The sequence below is a fragment of the Nicotiana tabacum genome, chromosome 10, assembly GCF_000715075.1.
Source record: "Nicotiana tabacum cultivar K326 chromosome 10, ASM71507v2, whole genome shotgun sequence".
Taxonomy (NCBI): domain Eukaryota; kingdom Viridiplantae; phylum Streptophyta; class Magnoliopsida; order Solanales; family Solanaceae; genus Nicotiana; species Nicotiana tabacum.
Window position 1 is genome coordinate 11,871,393 of NC_134089.1, and position 20,412 is coordinate 11,891,804.

At 33.6% G+C, this 20,412-nt stretch overlaps 3 protein-coding genes across 3 annotated transcripts; 2 read left to right on the forward strand and 1 right to left on the reverse strand.

The window, feature by feature from the left end:
* The first annotated feature begins 1,222 nt into the window (after positions 1-1,222).
* LOC107798922 (putative pectate lyase 12) lies at positions 1,223-5,755 on the forward strand. The gene is made up of 4 exons (XM_016621948.2): positions 1,223-1,553; positions 2,726-3,638; positions 4,377-4,579; positions 5,381-5,755. The coding sequence occupies exons 1-4, from the start codon at positions 1,420-1,422 to the stop codon at positions 5,604-5,606; spliced, it is 1,476 nt and encodes a 491-aa protein (XP_016477434.1). The 5' UTR covers positions 1,223-1,419; the 3' UTR covers positions 5,607-5,755.
* Positions 5,756-5,884: 129 nt separating this feature from the next.
* On the reverse strand, positions 5,885-6,196 carry LOC142164993 (putative mitochondrial protein AtMg00820). The gene has a single exon (XM_075223649.1). The coding sequence runs from the start codon at positions 6,194-6,196 to the stop codon at positions 5,885-5,887; it is 312 nt and encodes a 103-aa protein (XP_075079750.1).
* An 8,315-nt stretch (positions 6,197-14,511) lies between these two features.
* On the forward strand, positions 14,512-15,485 carry LOC142164995 (uncharacterized). The gene is made up of 2 exons (XM_075223650.1): positions 14,512-14,550; positions 15,045-15,485. Exons 1-2 carry the CDS (start codon positions 14,512-14,514, stop codon positions 15,483-15,485), a joined length of 480 nt encoding a protein of 159 aa, XP_075079751.1.
* The last annotated feature ends 4,927 nt before the right edge of the window (positions 15,486-20,412 follow it).

Consider the following 20,412-nt stretch of genomic DNA (forward strand, 5'->3'; position numbering starts at 1 on the left):
TTCACCCTTTTGGCTGGGTTGGGTTTATGGGGTGGTATAAGTGGGTGAGGTGAGGGCTATTTGTTGGGGGGGGGAAGAGGAGATTGGAGAATGTAGCTCTTAGTTACTCCCTCCATTTCATATAATAATAATAATAATATTACTCCCTACAGATTTCAAAAGTTTTCTTCTTTTTTCTTAAACTCCGTACCGAATCAAACTACCTCATATAATATGAAATGGAGAGAGAGCAGTATTTGTCATAAATCCATGCTACTGCGTGCTTTTCTTTAAATATTGAGGAGAAGAATGTCCTTACTAGACCATGCAGGAAAATGTAGATGTTTCTTGTGATTTTTACCTTTAATAAAATGTTTTTCATTAATTATATTTGTAATTATTTAGTCTTCAATTAACAAACATAGTGCATTGTTTCATAACTACAATGGATAGAACCATGTCGCACACACAACCAGAGTATTTAGTAAGTCTAATTAAATTCAGAATTTTAAACACATTAAGTCTAAATATTGAATATGTGTTTGATCATAATTTCATAGTTACATACTTATATAACTCGGGGCAAATCCCAGATATGAACAAGAATTTCAACTTTGTGAATTCTTAATTTTAAAAACGATAATTTCAAGCACTAGTAATTCAGTTTTAAATTTAATATTTTTATATATCTAATAAATTTTTTAACACAAATATACTATTGTATTTAAAAAAAAAACTATTGAGTTGATCGAATCCGTATCCGGACTTCTAGCTCCACCTAGGCTACATCCTTAATCCAACGACACCAAAAAAGTGTAAGTACTGTGAATGGACTTAACATTCTCAGGCACAATTTTATTTTGTTCCTGCCCTTTTTTTTTCTTTCCTTTTTAGTTGTTTTAACTAGTTATTCTGATGCTGATATTATTTTTTCTGACTTCTATTGTTGTCACTAATCAATTGTCTATTGTATATTTTTATCGTTCTTAAACCGAGGGTTTTTCGGAAACCGACTGTTTACCCGGGGACAAGGTCAACAATTCAGCATACACTCTACTATGTTGTTGTTGAATTTAGTTGTTTTAAATAGGTGGGGGTGGGGGGGGGGAAGAGAGGGGGTGGGGTGAAAAGAAAGAAAACCTTCAAAATTCAATATACTCTATTGCTTTTTCACTAATAAAGCATGGGTGAATCCAGGTGAGAGATTCTCTTAACAATGACTATAAATCATGTCATAAAGTAGAATACCATCTCTACTACTCTGAGTAGAAATAGACAGCCCAAGACCCTTTGTTATCTTCTCCCACAGTACACAGTTTACACACACACACACTCTCCATTTTCTCACTAACACAAACTTCATATTTCTCCACAATGCAGCTAACTCACTGACCCCAAACCGCTAAAACAACCAAACTAGAGTTATATATTGTAGAAAAAATGCTACAGAAAAGCTGCATTGTGATTTTCTTGATTTTCACTTCATTTTTTCACTTTGGTTTGGGTATGTTTATGAATCTTACTCTTCCTGGTCAGCATCCTGATCCTGAAGCTGTTGCTCTTGAAGTTAATAGGTATTATATTTACCATTTTATAAGCTTCAACTCCTTTTTTTATGTTTTTCTCTTTTGCTCTACTTGCTCTTGTATTTTTTGTTTGTTCTGTTTTCCACATTAATTCCACAATGTAGGACTCCCCATTCTTGAACTTTTGTTAATAGTACCACATTTTATTCTTTTTCACTTTTCTCAAGAATATGGTATTACAAAAAAATTCCCTCTTACATTTAAGAAAAAAATAGTTCGATGCACGAAATATCCTACGTACATGCAGGGTCCAAAAAAGGGCCTATTCTTTTACAAGTATCAATAACTTATTTTATAACTCGAACCAGTAAATTATAGGTCACACTAAAATAAATTTATTGTTGGCTCACCTCTTTAAAATAATGAGCTATTTTTTCTTTGATTAAATGGAGTTTGATTTCTTTGTAGAAATTGTGTTTCTCTTTTGCATTGCTTTTATTTCTTTTTGTAAAATTTTATTTTCATTTTATTTTTAAAAGGGCAGAGAGTTTGGCATTTCCTGATTCTTATTGGCTTTGTGAGCTTTAATTAATTTTTTAAGAGTACTTGATGAGTTGATTTAGGTAGATATGTGTATTTATTGGTTTCTTATTTTCTCTTTTTCTGCTTTTTTCTTGTCTGAGTATCTAGTAGGCCCTCTGATAGCTTTAATTTGTGGATTTCCTTTTAACAATAGAATCCATTTGCCTCTCTCTCTCTCTCTTTTTGTTTTGCAACTGTTGTTGTGTGACCTATAGGATCTTTTACCATGTTTAGTACAAGCATAGAGTGGGAAACAATTTACGATTGGGCGATTTAGCGAATATCTTATAATACTTGATATAACACGAATACAACGATATAAATTGAAGACAAAAAAAATAAAATATCATGATATTTTAAAATATTATAGCAAGTAAAGAGAATACAAGGTTTATACACAAATCTTGGTGTTTTACCACAAAATAGTTCAACCACAACTTGAGGACATTCGAATCGTGACGGTTTATAGCTACATAAATGCCTATGTCTTGTTTTAAGCCATAATTTCAAAATTCATCTTTTCTTAAACTTAATGACTAGTCAAATTGACTTACATAAATTAGGAAAAAGAGTAACATGTTGTAACATTAACACTATTTGTGGCTAGAAATTAAACTTTTTTCATTAATGTATTGCAGAAAAGTGAATGTATCACTCTCACTACTCCAATCAAGAAGAAAAATGTTGTCATACACCTCTAGTGATCAATCTTGCCAAACAGGCAACCCTATCGATGATTGTTGGAGATGTGACCATAATTGGCAACTAAATCGCCAAAGACTAGCCGATTGTGCCATAGGTTTTGGCCAATACGCCCTAGGTGGGAAAGGTGGTCGTTACTATGTTGTCACCTCGTCCTCGGATCCCGACCCGGTTAACCCGCCACCTGGCACTCTCCGATACGGCGTCATTCAAGAAGAACCATTATGGATAGTCTTTGCAGCCAGCATGGAAATCAAACTCTCACAAGAACTCATTTTCAACTCGTATAAAACCCTAGATGGTCGTGGAGTTAACGTTCATATTACAGGTGGAGGGTGCGTAACGTTACAATATATCTCAAATGTTATTATTCATAATATTCATATACATCATTGTTATGAATCTGGTGAAACTAATATAAGATCTAGTCCTACACATTTTGGTTGGAGAACAAAATCAGATGGAGATGGAATTTCTATATTTGGATCAAGAGATATTTGGATTGACCATTGTTCATTATCAAATTGTAAAGATGGTTTAATTGATGTAGTAATGGGGTCCACTGGTATTACAATATCAAATAATCATTTTTCACATCATAATGAGGTAATGTTATTAGGTCATAGTGATGATTATTTGCCAGATTCAGGAATGCAAGTGACAATTTCTTTTAATCATTTTGGGAAGAAATTAATTCAGAGAATGCCAAGGTGTAGAAGAGGTTATATTCATGTTGTGAATAATGATTTCACAAGATGGGAAATGTATGCAATTGGAGGAAGTGGTAATCCTACTATCAACAGTCAAGGAAATCGTTATATTGCACCTTTCAACCCTTTTGCTAAAGAGGTAAGTACTCTTTTTCTATTCTTTTCCCTTTAAAATTGAAAAACTCTGTAGTTTAATTTTTTTTATATCCAAAATTTTTACCATAGTTATAAAAAATATTACATGAAACACCAAAAAGAAAACATTATACTCGTCCCGGGAGGGATCCGATGTATAATTTGCAGGTTCATTTGAATTCACTAGTTTTGGCTCAAATTTTATATTTTTGTCAAAAAAATTCACTAATAGCTTGTTTCGTCGTGCTTCTAAAATTAATATTTGGTTAATCTTATAAAAACTACTTCTAATTATATTTTTCTCAAAAATATTTTTTCCAGAAAAGTGCTTGTAGGAAAAAAACTATTTTCAGCTTCTTTTTCTATAATGTTGGCCAAACATTTTGACTTTAGAAAAAACACTTTTGGTAAAAAAGAATACGGCTAGACGGCCTATTAGTAAGTACAAAAATAATTTTGAGCCTAGCAAATTAAATTTGTTAGCTATAAAATTTCGAATTTCAATCCATAAAGTTCGAATTTGGATTCATGCTCAAAATCGAGACTTTTGCGTAAGGATGAATAATTACTTATTCTTCTGCTGCAACCCTTATTCGTATTATCTCGATGCGATGTAGGATAAAGAACATCTACTCTTTTAACTAAGATAATTAATTATTTATGTCATTTGTTTATAATATTTACTAATTTAGAGGTCAAGTTGCATTGGATGCTCATTTAAGATGTTTTTGGTGGGACATAGGTAACAAAAAGAGTGGAGACAGGAGAAGAAAAATGGAGGAATTGGAATTGGAGAAGTGAAGGGGATATAATGGCAAATGGAGCATACTTTGTGGCCTCAGGTGAAGGAGTTGAAGTTAAATATGAAAAAGCTTATAGTGTGGAGCCCAAATCTGCTGATTTTCTTGACCAAATTACAATGAATGCTGGTGTTCTTATTCACAGGTCCTTTTACTTTCCTTCTTTTTCACTTTTCCCCCCTACACTTTTTCTTTTTCTCTCTCTTCATTTTTTCCCTCCTTTTGTCCTTTATTTTAGTAGAGTAATCAATACTTTAATTAGCCCCTCTTAGACTGTCTATGGTAATTAATAACTAGTAATTATTTGGGCTACTTACTTTCTTAGAAACACAAGAATTATGTTTTAAGAAAATGTGTCTCAACCTGATTTTTCAAGAATCGCTTTGCTCTTTGCTTAAAGGTTTGATATTGTATTTACTTCTAATTTAGTAGACACTGTAGGCGTTTGAACATAAAAATTTGTAATTTTTGAAAAAATTTATTTCAGTATTTAGAGTTAAGCTGAAAAATATTATTTGAGATTATATTTGGACATGCATTTCACTTAAAAAAATGTTGCAGCTTTGTGAGTGGCCGTAGATTACTAATGAAATCAAAAAAAGAAGTCTTGGAGCAACAGTAAACTTATCTCAGTGTTGGCCTGTAGGTCACGGTCGTGGAAACAACTATTAATACTTGTATTAGAGTGGATTGTCAACATCGCTCCCCTTAGGGTGCGACTCTTCCCAAACCCTGCGAAAATGCGGATGCTTTGTGCATTGCACTGCCCTAGATTACTACTCCAAATAATCTTGACTTTGAATTGACTCTGTTGTGACTCTAGATTTATTGTTGTTGTTATAATTTAGCTAAATAAGCTCAAATTGATGACACGGGCATGATTCTTGACTTTGAATTGAGTATGTTGTGAGTTATACACTAATAGAAAACTTATGACAATGAGCAGGGGAAGCAACAGTGGTAAATGGACTGCTGCAACCAATGACACCGATGGCGCAGTGGACGGTGGCGGAGAAGATTTGGTGGCGATTTCCGGCGACCCAGACGACTATGATGGTGATGAAGAGTCTGGGAGCTCTACAATTTACACTAACTCTTTGCTATTTACTTGTCTTATGGCATTGTTAGCCTTCTTGTTCATTCATGTCAAAGTAACAACCATGCTTTTGTAGTCTAAATATTTGAGTAAGGGAAAAGAAAAAGGAAAACAAATGGTCCTTTTCTTTTTTCTCACAACTATTTAGAAATTGGTGTTCAAGTTGTGTCAAGTACTTTTTTGTGGTGGCAGAATTGTCGCCCTGAACCATTTTAATCAAGGAAATTTACAGCATTCCCTCCCCGAATATATTTGGGCAAAGATCACTTTTAGGTTGTGACCAAAATTATTTACATCCTATAGCCGAAAATATATATAAAATTCGTATATAGTTTTTTTCATAAAAACTTCTTCTTATAGATCGTCATGTAAGAATGCATTACTTACATCCAATTGATAAATTGGCCATTCCTTTGTGGCTGCCACTGCCAAAAGACATCTGATGGTAGTCATTTTTACCACAGGTGAAAATGTCTCATTGTAGTCGATTCCTTCTTTTTCTATGTCTCCCCTCACTACTAAATGTGCTTTGAGTCTTTCTATGGTACCATCTGAATTGTGCTTTACCTTGTAAACCCATTTACAAGGTAGTGCCTTCTTTCCTGGTGGTAGAAGAACCACTTCCCAAGTGTGGTTATTCTGTAATGCTTCAAGTTCTGAGACCATGGCCTTTTGCCATCCTGGGTGCAAGGAGGCCTAAGAAAAACTACTAGGTTCTGAAACTTCTAAGATGGATTGCAACACATGTTGATTGTGAGGAGATAGATCTCCAAAAGAATAGGGAGTAGGAGTAGCAGGCTGTGCAAAACAAGAAGTAGTGAGATCAGTAGTAAAAAATATTTAGTGCAAATGTAGTCATTGATATAACTAGGCAGTTTTGATTCTCTTGAAGATCTTCTAGGTGCAACAGGAGTGTTGTTTTTGGGAACACTGTTTCTAGATGAAGAGGGCTGGAGAGGAGATTGGAATCTGATAGGTATAGGTGAAAAAGATGTGTTTGGGTGGGAGATAGCAGATGCAGGAGGACTGTGGTGTTGAGGTAAACGTTTAGTGCTTGGAGTTGGTGATGAAGATACAGGGGAATAAGCCTCTGAAGGAGATGATGTAGATGTAGGAAAAATGACATCTTCTGATGAATCATTGGAAAATATGGGATTTGCATGTGGGGGTGTAGGATTTGAGGCAAAAGGATATTTGTCTTCATAAAAGTGCACATCCCTGGAAACTATGACCTTCTTTGTATCTATTTCTAAAACTTTATAACCCTTTTGTCCCAGGGGATAACCCAGAAACACACAAGCTTTTGATCTTGGATCAAATTTACTTCTTCCATTAGATAGAGTAGAAACATAGCAAAGACACCCAAAGACTCTAAGAGTGTCATAGGAAGGAGACTGGTGAAACAATATAGAATATGGTGTTTTGCCTTTAAGAATCTTAGAGGGTAACCTGTTAATCAAGTAAGTTGCAGTGAGTAAACATTTACCCCAATATGCAATAGGAACCTTTGATTGAAAAAGGAGAGCTCTTGCAATCTCCAAAAGGTGCCTATGTTTCCTCTCTACTACCCCATTCTGTTGAGGGGTAGCAACACAAGATGTTTGATGAAGTATCCCTTGGGAAGTCAAAAATGTAGATTCTTGTGTACCTTTACCAAGTTCAAAAGCATTGTCAGTTCTTAGCTTTTGCACTTTAATACCAAACTGTCTCTCAACCATTGTGAGAAAATTCTTTAATGCATCAAATGCATTGCTCTTAGTACTCATTAAGAAAGTCCATGTACCCCTGCTGTAGTCATCCACTATTGTCAAAAAATATTTGTTACCATTATATGTGGGAACTTTTTAAGGTCCCATGTATCCACATGAATTAACTCAAATGCCTTCTTTGATTTGATTTGACTTAATGAAAAAGAATTTCTAGTTTGCCGAGCTTTAGGACAGATATCACAGAAATGTTCATAATTAGGAGGGAAAGAGATAAAATTGAAATGCTTCATTGAAGAAAAAGGTAAATGGCCTAATCTAGAGTGCCATAGATTTACATTAGAAGTAGCATTTGCAGAAAAAGGAAAGGAATTTGAAACTTGACTAGAAACATTTTGATTTGAAATTGGAACTACATGTCTCTTATGATTATCCCTAAGTTTGACTGCATTAGGCTCCAACAAGTATAATCCTTATTTGGCTTCACCAAAAACTTGACCTCTCTTCATTAAAGAGGCCTACAAGATACATTGACCAAAAGAGAATGAGAGAATGCACTGAATTTGTGAAGAAAACCTGTTAACAGATAGTAAATTATATCTAAAAGTAGGGACATGAAGTACATTCTCTAAGACATAATCAGGAAGAATGGAGACTCTACCTATGTGAGTGACTGTTACCTTGAAAGAATTAGGAAGATTTATATGTAAAGGAAAAGGAAGAGGGGTTAGAGAAAGCTCTGATACCATGAAGGAATAATGAAGAACAGATGTAAAAATTTTCTGTATTTTTGATTGATAATCTCATTGTACAGGATTGTCTAGCTTTATACAAGTATATTCCTAGTAAAAGAAATCTAGAAAATAAAATAGAAAATAAAAGAATCCTATAAAATCTGTATACTTATCACTTTTACATTAGACTAAAAATAACAAACTAACCAAATAATATTCCCTACTATCTTCGGTACGTGTGAGCTTTCCTACACATGTGAGAAGCTTCTAGAGCTGAGCTCCACTATAGACGGTCCAGATTGGATCAATCAGAATTCCTTTGGTTGCTGAGATGATGACACCTGTTTCCTCTCATCTGAGATCAAGAAAATCAAAAGGCTTTGTTATGTCCGAACATTTTCCTTTGAGTGAACCTATCTGCTTCTTTTGTTTAACCTTTGTTCCTCTTTCTTCTTCTGTTAATAGTGAGATCGATTGATTTCCAACATCCCCCCTCAAGTTGGAGGGGAAAGATGACACTCCTAACTTGCTGAGAATCGATCGATGAGAGGGCCCAGAAAGAGGTTTTGTGAAAAGATCGGCAAGCTAAGATTGAGAAGGCACAGAAGATAGAGAAATAAGACCGGGGAGGAATTGTTGCCGCACAAAATGGCAATCAAGTTCTACGTGTTTGGTTCTTTCGTGGAAGACAGGATTACGGGCGATATGGATTGCCGATTTGCTGTCAGAGAGGAGTGGAACATGCAAAAAAGGTTGGATAGATAGATCTTGAAGAAGACGAGTTAACCATGTTAACTCAGCCACGACCTTTCGCATGGATCGATATTCTGCCTCGGCAGAAGATAAAGATAAAGATGCCTGCTTTTTAGATTTCCAGGAAATGGGTGAAGCTCCAAAGGCGATGTAGAAACCATTTACAGAGCGTCTGGTTTCTGGGCAAGATGCCCAATCAGCGTCGCAAAGCAATGAGTGTTTAGAGACGGAGCTGAATTCAAAAAAATACCCTGACCTGGATATGATTTGAGATATCTAAGAACCCTCAAAGTTGCTTTGAAATGAGAAAGGCGGGGTCTTTGCATGTATTGACTCATTGTACAGGACTGTCTAGCTTTATACAAGTATATTCCTAGTAAAAGAAATCTAGAAAATAAAAGAATCCTATAAAATCTGTACACTTGTCACTTTTACATTAGACTAAAAATAACAAACTAACCAAATAATATTCCCTACTATCTTCGGTACGTGTGAGCTTTCCTACACATGTGAGAAGCTTCTAGAGCTGAGCTCCACTATAGACGGTCCAGATTGGATCAATCAGAATTCCTTTGGTTGCTGAGATGATGACACCTGTCTCCTCTCATCTGAGATCAAGAAAATCAAAAGGCTTTGTTATGTCCGAACATTTTCCTTTGAGTGAACCTATCTGCTTCTTTTGTTTGACCTTTGTTCCTCTTTCTTCTTCTGTTAATAGTGAGATCGATTGATTTCCAACATGATCATTATTCTTAGGGATGTAGGCATCTTATCTCAAATATTAATTGATACTACTTATAAAAATTTCTACGTACGCCATCGGTCATAACTATCATGTTTAAATTTCTAATAAAGATTAAAAGTTTTCAAAGTTAAGAAAATGAGAATTATCTACACTTCCTTGTTAAGACCAAAATAATAATAAAATTAAGTAACAAGGAAACAACACAAAAGATAGAAAAAGGGTTCACGTAACACTCTGCGGCAGTAGTAATAGCAAACTAGCTAGTACTCCATATGTTCATTATATGACACTTACCCCCTAGAGAGTTGAATAGAAATTTCTTTGAATACAACATAAATATATTGTAATTTGTAGTACTTGTATGTACTTTCTTGCATTCAATCACTTTAAAATAGTGAAAATAGCACGGCCAGTTTCGGGTTGGTAATTGAAAAATAGCCACTATTTTGCTAAAATACGGAAAGTTCCAGCATAATATGCTGGATTATAGAGCTCCTACGTATAAACTTCCAGCATAATATGCAATATTATGGAAGTCCTGTATATAAACTTCCAGCATATTATGTTGGAGCTCCACATATTATGTTGGAGCTCCAACATATTATGAAATTCCAGCACATTATTCTGGAATCTCATATGTAAAATTTTTGAACTCCAACATATTATACCGGAATTTTTCCGGATTTTTAAGATTATTTTTGTTCAGATATTATTTTTATATTAAAAAGTGGCTAAATTTCGATTACTTTTAAAACTACGGCTATTTTTCAATTACTAGTTGTAAATATGGCTATTTCTGACCCCCCCCCCCCCCAAAAAAAAAAAAAGGCTTTTAGGCCAAGTACCTTCATGGAATTTTTACCTCCTATAGCAAAGGTTAACACTTTATTTATTTTAAATAAATATCATTTAAAAAAATTATATTCTATAGATTTTATAGCAAAATATTTAATTTTGGTTACCTCTAGCCCTAAGCCACTACATACGCTAATCAGTTACACTATTTTCTTTCTTTCTACTTTGATACATCCTATTCTCTTCCCCCATCCCATTAAAATTTCCGATCTCCTCCTCCTTCCACCGGATTTGTGCAAAGCCCACTTCAAAAATTGCTCTGGCTCCCCGCATCCGGTTGAGAGAAACCCAGTTCAGAAACCTCTTTTTTTAAAGTTTCTGATCCTAAAATCTCTCTTCTTTAAGCTTTGATTTTGATAGTCATAGTATATGGGGCTTATCCTGCTATTCACCGCAAGTTCCCTAAGATTTTATTGCAATTTAGTGGTTTTAGAAATTTGAAGCCTGTGGTGTGATTGGCCTTTGAGAATTTTGGTGGGTTACATATTTGGTTTTGGTTGGATTCTTGAATCAAGACAAGAATAATAGATTTCGACTTTTTCTATGTTTTGGATTCTTTTGGGACCTTCGTCTGTGGTGGTAGTTTCAGCAAATACAACGATGCCCTTATCAAAGTCAAATAGAGTGTATAGAATCTTCAAATACAGCGAGATACATTCAAATTGCTTATGGAATCATGGTCGGAATCCGATGGGTCGTCGGAAAATTGTCGACTAAAATAGGTCGTCTGAAATTTGGGGTTGAGCAATTTGAAGATTTTGTTACCTTTTTTAAGAGCATTTTAATGTATCTCGCTGTATTTCTATATATTTCATTGTATTCACTATCTTTTTTTTCCATTGTAATCTAATGTATCTCGTTGTATTCCATATATTTTATTGTATTTAGTGTCTTTCTTTCTCATTGTATTTAGTGTCTTTTTTTTCTCATTGTATTTCAATGTATTTCTCTGTATTCTATCTATTTTATTGTATTTTGCGGTTGAGAATCTTTTTTATAACTGAAAAATACAAAATTTGTGTGTTATAATTGTGTTTGTTGAGTTATATTAGGAGTCTATTATGTTAATTGATTTACTTTCCATTTAAAAAAACAGTGTAATCCCCTATTTCACACTGTGAATACAGTCGAATACAATAATCTGTCCAGCTATAATCCCATGTTTCACTCCATGAATACAGTCGAATACTCTCGAATACAACAACTGATTAGCTGGACTTCCCTGATTCATGCCTATTTTTGCTACTGTGTTCATGAATACAATAGCTTAAATACATCAAATACATCTTATAACCACAGAAAAGGTATCTATATTCCGTAATATAGCAAATGATATCTATAGATGGCTAATTACTACTAAAAGATAGTGTTTTATGAAAATTTCTCTACATTGATAGGAGAGCTAATTAATTAGCCGGCCCATTAGGCCTAACCTTAAATCGTGCGGTCTATATAAACCCCACTATGAATATTAATGAGAATTTTTCATAAAGAACCATCTTTTAGGTCTAATTAACCATTTATAGATACACTTTGCTATATTACGTATTATAGATACCTTTTATGTTTTTATACAATGTATTTCATGTATTTAAGATGTTGTATTCATTAATACAACAAAAAAATAGGCGTAAAAACGGAAATTCCAGCTAAGTCTGATATGTATTTAGCTGTATTTAAGCGGCATTAACGTGAAATACAGTAACGTATCTGCGCAAAATCTGGAAGGTTAAACTGGTTAAAAATGGAAGGAAATCAAATCACATGATATTCTCCTAAATTAACTCAACGAACTAAAACTAGTACACATTAATCTGTATTCTGCTCAAGACAGCATCTCAGAAACGTGAATACAGCGAAAAAACAGAGCAACATCTGATCGAACTTCTTCCATTCTCTTCTCCTTTTTTTCGATTGATACAAATTATATACAAAATAAGGTATTCATCCTCTATACATATGACAAGTTTAACAGTTTTGTTGCATCATTCTGGCAAGTGGAACAATGAGGGCAATTATATCAATTTTTCAATTGAGGGAATTCTGATAAAGGAGTATGCCTCCTTTAATGATCTGGTTGCTTCAATTTCTAATCAACTGGGTATAGATTTGAGTTCAAAGACCATTAAAATACAATACAAAGTAGAAGTTAATCGCACGCCAATGGAAATACGCAATGATATGAGTTACAGAGTGTATGTAGAATTGAAAAAAGAGAACAGAGAATTTGGGATGTATCCTTTGTGCATAACAACTATCGAAAAAGATCTTATATCCGGAGGTAGTTTAAATCAAGACGACATTGTGCAAATAGACGAAGTAGTTCAAAGGTACGATTCCGATATAAATGATACACCGGCTCTAGATTTTGTCAATTCAGGAGAAACGATTGGAGTGTTCGAACTCCACAAGGATTTGATAATTTCAAAAACTAATCAAAAGGAGGTTATGGCTGGACAAGTTTATAAGGATAAGACTACATTGAAAGAGGTGATGGAGAATTATGCTATAGCTCAAAGGTTTCAATTCCGGGTTGATAGGTCTAATACTGTCAGGTTTGCATGTATTTAATTTTTTTTTCCGTTGTTTTTCGATTATTGGTTCGAGCTATAAGTTTAACATCGTTGTATTTATGCGTATTTGTGTATTTCCTCTAGATGATCACAGATAAAGTAAACATATGTTTGTTTAGGGCACTTAAATACATGTATTCATATGTATTTTACTGGTATAAATACACAACAGTGGCTCTAATTATTTTCTTATTATGTCTATTGTGGTATTAAGTATATGCATATACAAACAAGTGTATTCATTGTATTCAAACGCATATAACTATAATGGAATTCAGTAGTATAAAAATTTATATATATAGATTTCAGGATGTATCTATGTCAGATTGTATTTGGCTGTATATGAGCTGCGTTTTTTGTAAACACTTATGCTAATCAAATGTAAAATAATTAATTCTTTGAAGCTATGCATTATTATGTATTTTAGAAGTTTGTGAATGGAGTTTTAAGGCTTCAAGCATTAACAACTCAGAACTATTCAAAGTGAGAATTCAATGATAACCATACATGTCCGCTGAAGGACAAGGTGTATGAGCAGCGACAAGCTAGTAGCAGCCTTATAGGTGGTATGATAAGGCCTAAGCTTACAAACCATAAGAGAAAATACACTCAAAGGGATATTATTGATGATGTGAAATCAGATTTAGATGTAAATGTTAGCTACATGTTGGCGTGGAGGGTTAAAGAAAAGGCAATAAATTTTCTGAGAGGTGAACCGGCTGATTCATACAAAAAATTACCAGGATACTTATATACAATGGATATAACATATCCAGGTTCCCACATAAGAATGGTAAAATCGCCAAAAAATGAATTCATGTACATGTATATATCCTTGTATACCTTTATAAGGGGGTTTGATCATTGTAGACCCATTGTTGTTGTGGATGGAAGTCACCAAAAATCTTACTACATCGGGACATTCGTTTCGGCAAGCACATTGGATGGTGCAGGTGAGTATCTAAATTATAATACAATCTGTTAATATTTTTAAATATTGAAATACATGTTTTAAAAATAATTATATTCAATTTTATTTACAGGTCATATATTGCCACTAGCATATGGTGTTATTAATTCAGAGAACGATGTTGCTTGGACGTGGTTCTTTGAGCAATTCAAGATAGCATACGGTGAAAGGGAAAACATGTGCATCGCTTCAGATAGAAATGAGAGTATCATTAAATCTGTATCGAGAGTGTATCCAGATGTACCGCATTTTGCTTGTATATGGCATCTATGGAATAACGTATCTAAGAAATTCAAAAAGTGCCATGCCAAGTTGAGCGAGATATACTTCTCGATGGCAAAAGCATACACACAAGCTAAATTTGACAGTCTGATGGAGAAGGTGGAGAAGGTAGATATTAGGGTGAAAGAATACTTAGAGTTAGCTGGTTACGAAAAGTGGACTAGGTTGTATGCACCTATTAACAGGGGATGGACAATGACGTCAAATATTGTTGAGTCAATCAATGTCGCACTAGTTTCAGCAAGGGAATTGCCAATATACGACTTCCTTGAAGAAGTTAGGAAGATGTTTGGACGTTAGAATTGTAGTAACCGCAAAGAAGCTACACAGACATACACGACACTTGGAAAAAAATACCAGGAGATGCTGACTTTGAATGAGGCAATGTCTACACGTATGACTGTAAGTTATATTTTAATGTCATTGTTGCATATAGCTTAATTGTTACTGAATTAATGGCATGAATACAACTGAATACAATAATTTTTTAAGTAGAACTACCATTAATACATATGAATACAACTATATTCAAACTCATAAAAGATATATTTTTCCGTAGATCTTATATGAATACAACTGAATATAACTAAAAACATGCTGCAAAAACTATTGAAATACATCAGAATATAACTAACAAAGCTGTATTATATGTAATTTTAATATGTATTGTCAATACGTATGATTCTAATGCTTTTGTTAGCATCCTGTTGCCTAAAGTATAACAGAATTCTAATAAGTTCTGCACTAAATACAGTTGATATTCTGCTGGTCTAAATATTTGATGTATTCATCTATATGCAAAATTTTCAGTTGTATGTAGCTTATTAATTCAACATTATACATTTGGTAATTCAGATATATGTGCTCAAAACTTATATTTCTATTTTTAAATGTAGGTGGTACCATCAACTGAATACTTACACACAGTTAACGATGGTGGGAGGAATTACACAGTCTGCCTGTTAGAGAGAAAATGTGTTTGTGGGAGGTTCCAACTTGATGAATTGCCATGCCCACATGCTTGGGCTGTATTGAAGAGCAAGTTTCTAATGCCAGAAGAATATTGCTCTAACTATTACAAACCAAATACAATTGTAATGACATACGATTTGCCAGTGTACCCGCTACCGGACAGAAATGACTGGAATATACCAGAACATGTTGCAGAGGAGGTTGTACTACTACCCAAATGGAAAAGACCTCTTGGAAGGCCAAAGAAGAAGCGCGATAAAACTTTAAGTGAATTGCTGCAGCTGAAAAATCAACATTCATGTAGCATATGTGGGCAGGGAGGACATAACAAGCGAACGTGTAGAAATGCTCCACGTAATAAATAGTTAATACTCTGACATGTATTGGTGCTTCAACGATTTGTCAATACTTATGATAACATTGTCAAGTAATAAATTCTCATTGTCAAGTAATATATTCTGAAATGACTTTCGTGAATAGTTTCTGAATACATATAGTTGAAGTATTTTTATATAGATAAATACATATGCACTACACAGTTGAGTATAACTGAGTATAGATGAATACTAAAAAATACAACTGGATACAGCTGAAGTATATTTTATGAATAATACAGTTGAGTAGCACTGAATGTAAATGAATACACCAAAATACAATTGAATACAGTTGAATAATACACTTAAATACAGCTAACTACTGCTGAATAAAACAAGCTGAATACAACTGAGTACATTTGAATACAACTAATTACGTACAACCTGTTTACTTCATCTGAAATTGTGTTCTTTAATATGTGTTATCTGAACTTGAAAGATACATCTGAATGGATGTTGTTGAATACAATTGAATACGACCGAATTTGACAGTTAAATACAACTGAATACAACTGAATCCAGAAAAAAATACATCTGAATTCTTTTATATAACCTACCATCAGCATACATAGAGTTTCTGACTTTGACATTAACATGTTCATTAACTAAAATATGTTCAAGCAAAGTTGCTTGGTATTAACACATACTTGAATCCTGTAAGATAAATATGTATCCAAACTGAAGAATAAGCATGAATACTTATGAACAAACCAGTGAAATAGTGATTGAAAAGTTGTAATTGTCATACACGAACACTGTTGATAAAGTGATAAGTTTTTCAAACTAAATACCATCTACACCAAAAATTACTCAAAATAGTATTTATCTTGAAACTACACTCCAAAACTACAATAACCTAAAGCTACTCTAACATTATCTGCATCTTTGAATCTGACTCCGTGATTTGCCTAGCAATCTTTGAAGGTGCTTCATTCTCGCTTATGACATCAACGTCTATATTCCGCATAGCATAATCCCAGAGAAGAGCACCATATCTTTGACGGAGTAGAGTGGAATCAAATGTTATTTGTGGAATCTCTCCAAGAGTACTCAGAAACTTTGCGTATGCTGCAACATGCACCCCACAATCCCTAAAACTAATTGATTGAAACAATTAAAAATAATTCATACAATTAGATTTGTATATAACATACAATAATGATGCTTGAATACTTACATGCTACCAGCTTTCTGTTGAGGCAGATCTGAAATGAAAAAAACTTCAAAGGGATCATTATGTGACTTGTCAGTGTATGCTGAGTTAGTAGACCAATCTATGCCTTGACTATCTCTGTAAAAGCCACTGATTAATAGATACAGAGGTACAAGCTTAGCTAGCTTATCAATCTCAGAAACTACATAAGCATCATGACCTGCAGATCTGTACGAGTCATACACTTTGATACATCTCTCCTTGAATGAGACAACAGCCAATACCCAGTGTAGTTTGTCCTTCAAGTTGACTGGTATCATGACATTATCCATAGTATACCAAGGTACATTAGCATGCAATCTGTAGCCTCTTATGTACTCACATACCACATCCTCTTCTTTGGCTACATTAGCATTACTATCTGTATCAGCATACCTGTCGAATATTTCAGCGATTCTTGTCTTGAATATACAATCAACATTTGTATACTTGAAGTTGCTTATTTGATTGTACTTTCCCTTCTTTCGCAAATAGTAGAATATGACGTCAATATGCTATACACAAAGTTAAGTACATGGTGTGAGTCCAATTAATCAAACTATTAAAGAATATAGCTGAATACAGAGAAATACATATGAAAAATACAGTTGAATACAACAAATTGTATGTGAATAAAACTGTTGACTACAACTGACTACAACTTACTACATCTGATTAAAAGAATTGAAAACAACTGAATATAGCTGAATACAACTGAATAATATTGAATAATACAATTGAATACTTATGATTTAAAGACTTGAATATGACTGTCTACAGTTAAATACAGCTGAATACAGAGAAATGCAGTTGAATACAACTGACTACAGCTGATTAAAACATTTGAATTCAACTGAATATAGTTAAATACATCTGAATATAGGAGTTGAATAAAGCTGAATACAAATGCAGTTGAATACATCTGACTACAGCTGATTAAAACAGTTGAATTTAATTGAAATTAGCTGAATACAACTGAATACAGATGTTGAATAAAGCTGAATATAAAAATTGATTACAGCTAACTATAGCTGATTAATACAGTTCAATTCAACTGACTATAACTGAATACATCTGAATACACCAAAATACAGCTGAATACAGCTGTTGAATAAAGCTGAATATAGTAATTGAATTCATCTGACTATAGCTGATTAATACAGTTCAATTCAACTGACTATAGCTTGAATACAGTTGAATACAACTGAATACAGCTGAATGCAGATGAATAATATAGCTGAATAAAACAGCATGTTGTTATTCAAAGAAAATTAGTCAGTTAGGGGAAAAAAACTTACGTTGTCATCCCATAGCTTCCCGTTAAACGATAGAAGGTAAAATCAATTTTTTGAATTAACTTGATCAACTCCAAAATCCAATAGTATATGAAGTGTTGTCTTGTTCTTCTTGTAATGGTCTTCCAAATTACTTCAACAAGTATGGTATAAAAAATATTATATACATTTTTAAAAATATAAAAACTTAATAGACATACCGGGGGAAAACTCACCTCTGATCATGTTTAGCGAGAAGACCATCACGAACCCATTTATCATATTCCTGAATGATTAACATAGGATGTGGCCCTGTTATTGAATCATCCTCAAAGGGGTGTCTTTTTTCAAAAATGGGGGTCAACTTTACTGAGGTACTTGTTGTTCATTGAATTCATGATTAGAGACTTTTAAATTTAAAAACCATGAGGAAAGCTGAATCTTTAGTTTATAAAAATACTAACCTGCGGAGTCGAAGTTAGACTCATAAGGCGAAGAGTACCATCTACTTGGTCGCCGATTCCTATGAGATGGTATTAGGGTTGATTCAGCTTTTTTTGCATTGTTGTGAATCACAATTCGAGTTTTTGGAATTTGACTGGGAAGAAACTTGTCGTCCAGCTCAAATTGAGATACATAGAATTCTGTAGATACACCCTCTGACCAGTGGATGGTATGTTGGACGACACCTCTGATGTAGTTTTCCCCTCTCCTCTTGACTCCAAACATTGATCATTAAGCACTTGTTTCTGTTAGTTGTATGTATCATTGTTAGTGTATTAACTTAATATTACAATACAGTTAAATACATATAAGTGTAGTAAGAAAATAGATTTTGGTAATGGAAATGGGAGTTTGAAATACATCACACATAATCAAGAAATACAAATCAGAATACATCAAAATACAGCTGAATATGTTTAAAAATAGTAGTTAATTCCATTTACATATTAAGGTTAACACAGATATGAATATAGCTAAATACATGTGTTGGTCGATGCATTTCTCAGTTTAGTGAGGTAGTTAAATGCTAGTCGAATACATGCAACTTTTATAATACAATTATTTAATTATAACAGCAAGCAAGAGATATAAACAAATGCTCAATATGTTAAGAATGTTAAACCTCAACATTATCTCCGACATCCGTGTCAATGCCATCATCATGTCTCCCTATGGGTTCCTTTCTCTGGTGTAAACTTTCAGTTTGCTGATTTTATTGAAGATGGTCAGAAAGCTTCTTGAAGTTATCATTGATCAATGTTCTTAGAGACTTGAACTCTCCCACAACCTTAACAATACAAAAATAATTAAAATATTGCGCCAAAAATATATGAATGCTATTCATTAAACTGTAATGTTTAATTTGTGGTTAAATACTCACGTATTCTTTGAATGAATTTAGGTCTTTCCTCAAAGAAGATACTTCGTCATTTTGGGAATCTGACAGCTGATTGTCATGCAAAACTTTATGTCCAAATTCGAATACACAAACAGGAGGAATCTTGGGTTGATATTCTGTTTCATTAGGATGCCTTTTGTGTTCCTTGCGCTTTTTATGGGGCGGTGATGAAGATGGACCAACACTTGCAACATGTTTATTCTTACATTGAAGCTCGGGTGTAGGAGAAAAGTCATCTGAATCCTCTCCCGATTTGTCTGAATGAGCAGGAGAAGGTCTCTTCTCAACATCGGCGCCTACAGGAGGAATCTGAATAACGGCAAGCTCTATATCGCTTGGACTGATGTCCTTGTAAACAATCTGAAAAACAAAATACAATCAAAGTCTTACTAGAAACATACAGATGCAGATCTGGAATACAAACTGAAATTTGTATTGAATATAAGGCAACACTAATGATTTGGAAATAATATGCAATTGTATGAAGAATTAATAATGAAGGCTACAGTAGCTGTATATTGTTGTATGCATATGAATGCATTTGTATGCATTAGATGTATTCAAATGTATACAGTTTCTATATGCATTTGTATATTAGCTGGGAGACTATATCAGTATTAGTATAAACACTGATATGGGGTGCAAATTTTGGCTGGTGTTTCACAAAAAAATTAATTCCCTGCATTTAACAAGAATAAATACATGTAAATACAATTGAATACAAAGCATATTTCATAGTAAATCTTACATGAATACATATGAATACAACTACAAACAGTTAAGGTTTCATCGTAAGCTGAATACACAGAATATATTACAATACATCTAACATAAATACATACGAATACAACTAAATACATTGACAAGGCTAAATACATATTAAAAAACTAGCTACAACACACATGATATAAAAAATAAGTAAGCTGAATACATATGAATACAATTAAAAACTTACCGGAAAATTGAACAGTTGCAAACAAAAAATAACTAAGATGAATACAATTAAAAACATACTGGAAAATTGAACAGTTGCAAACTATCAAAATACAT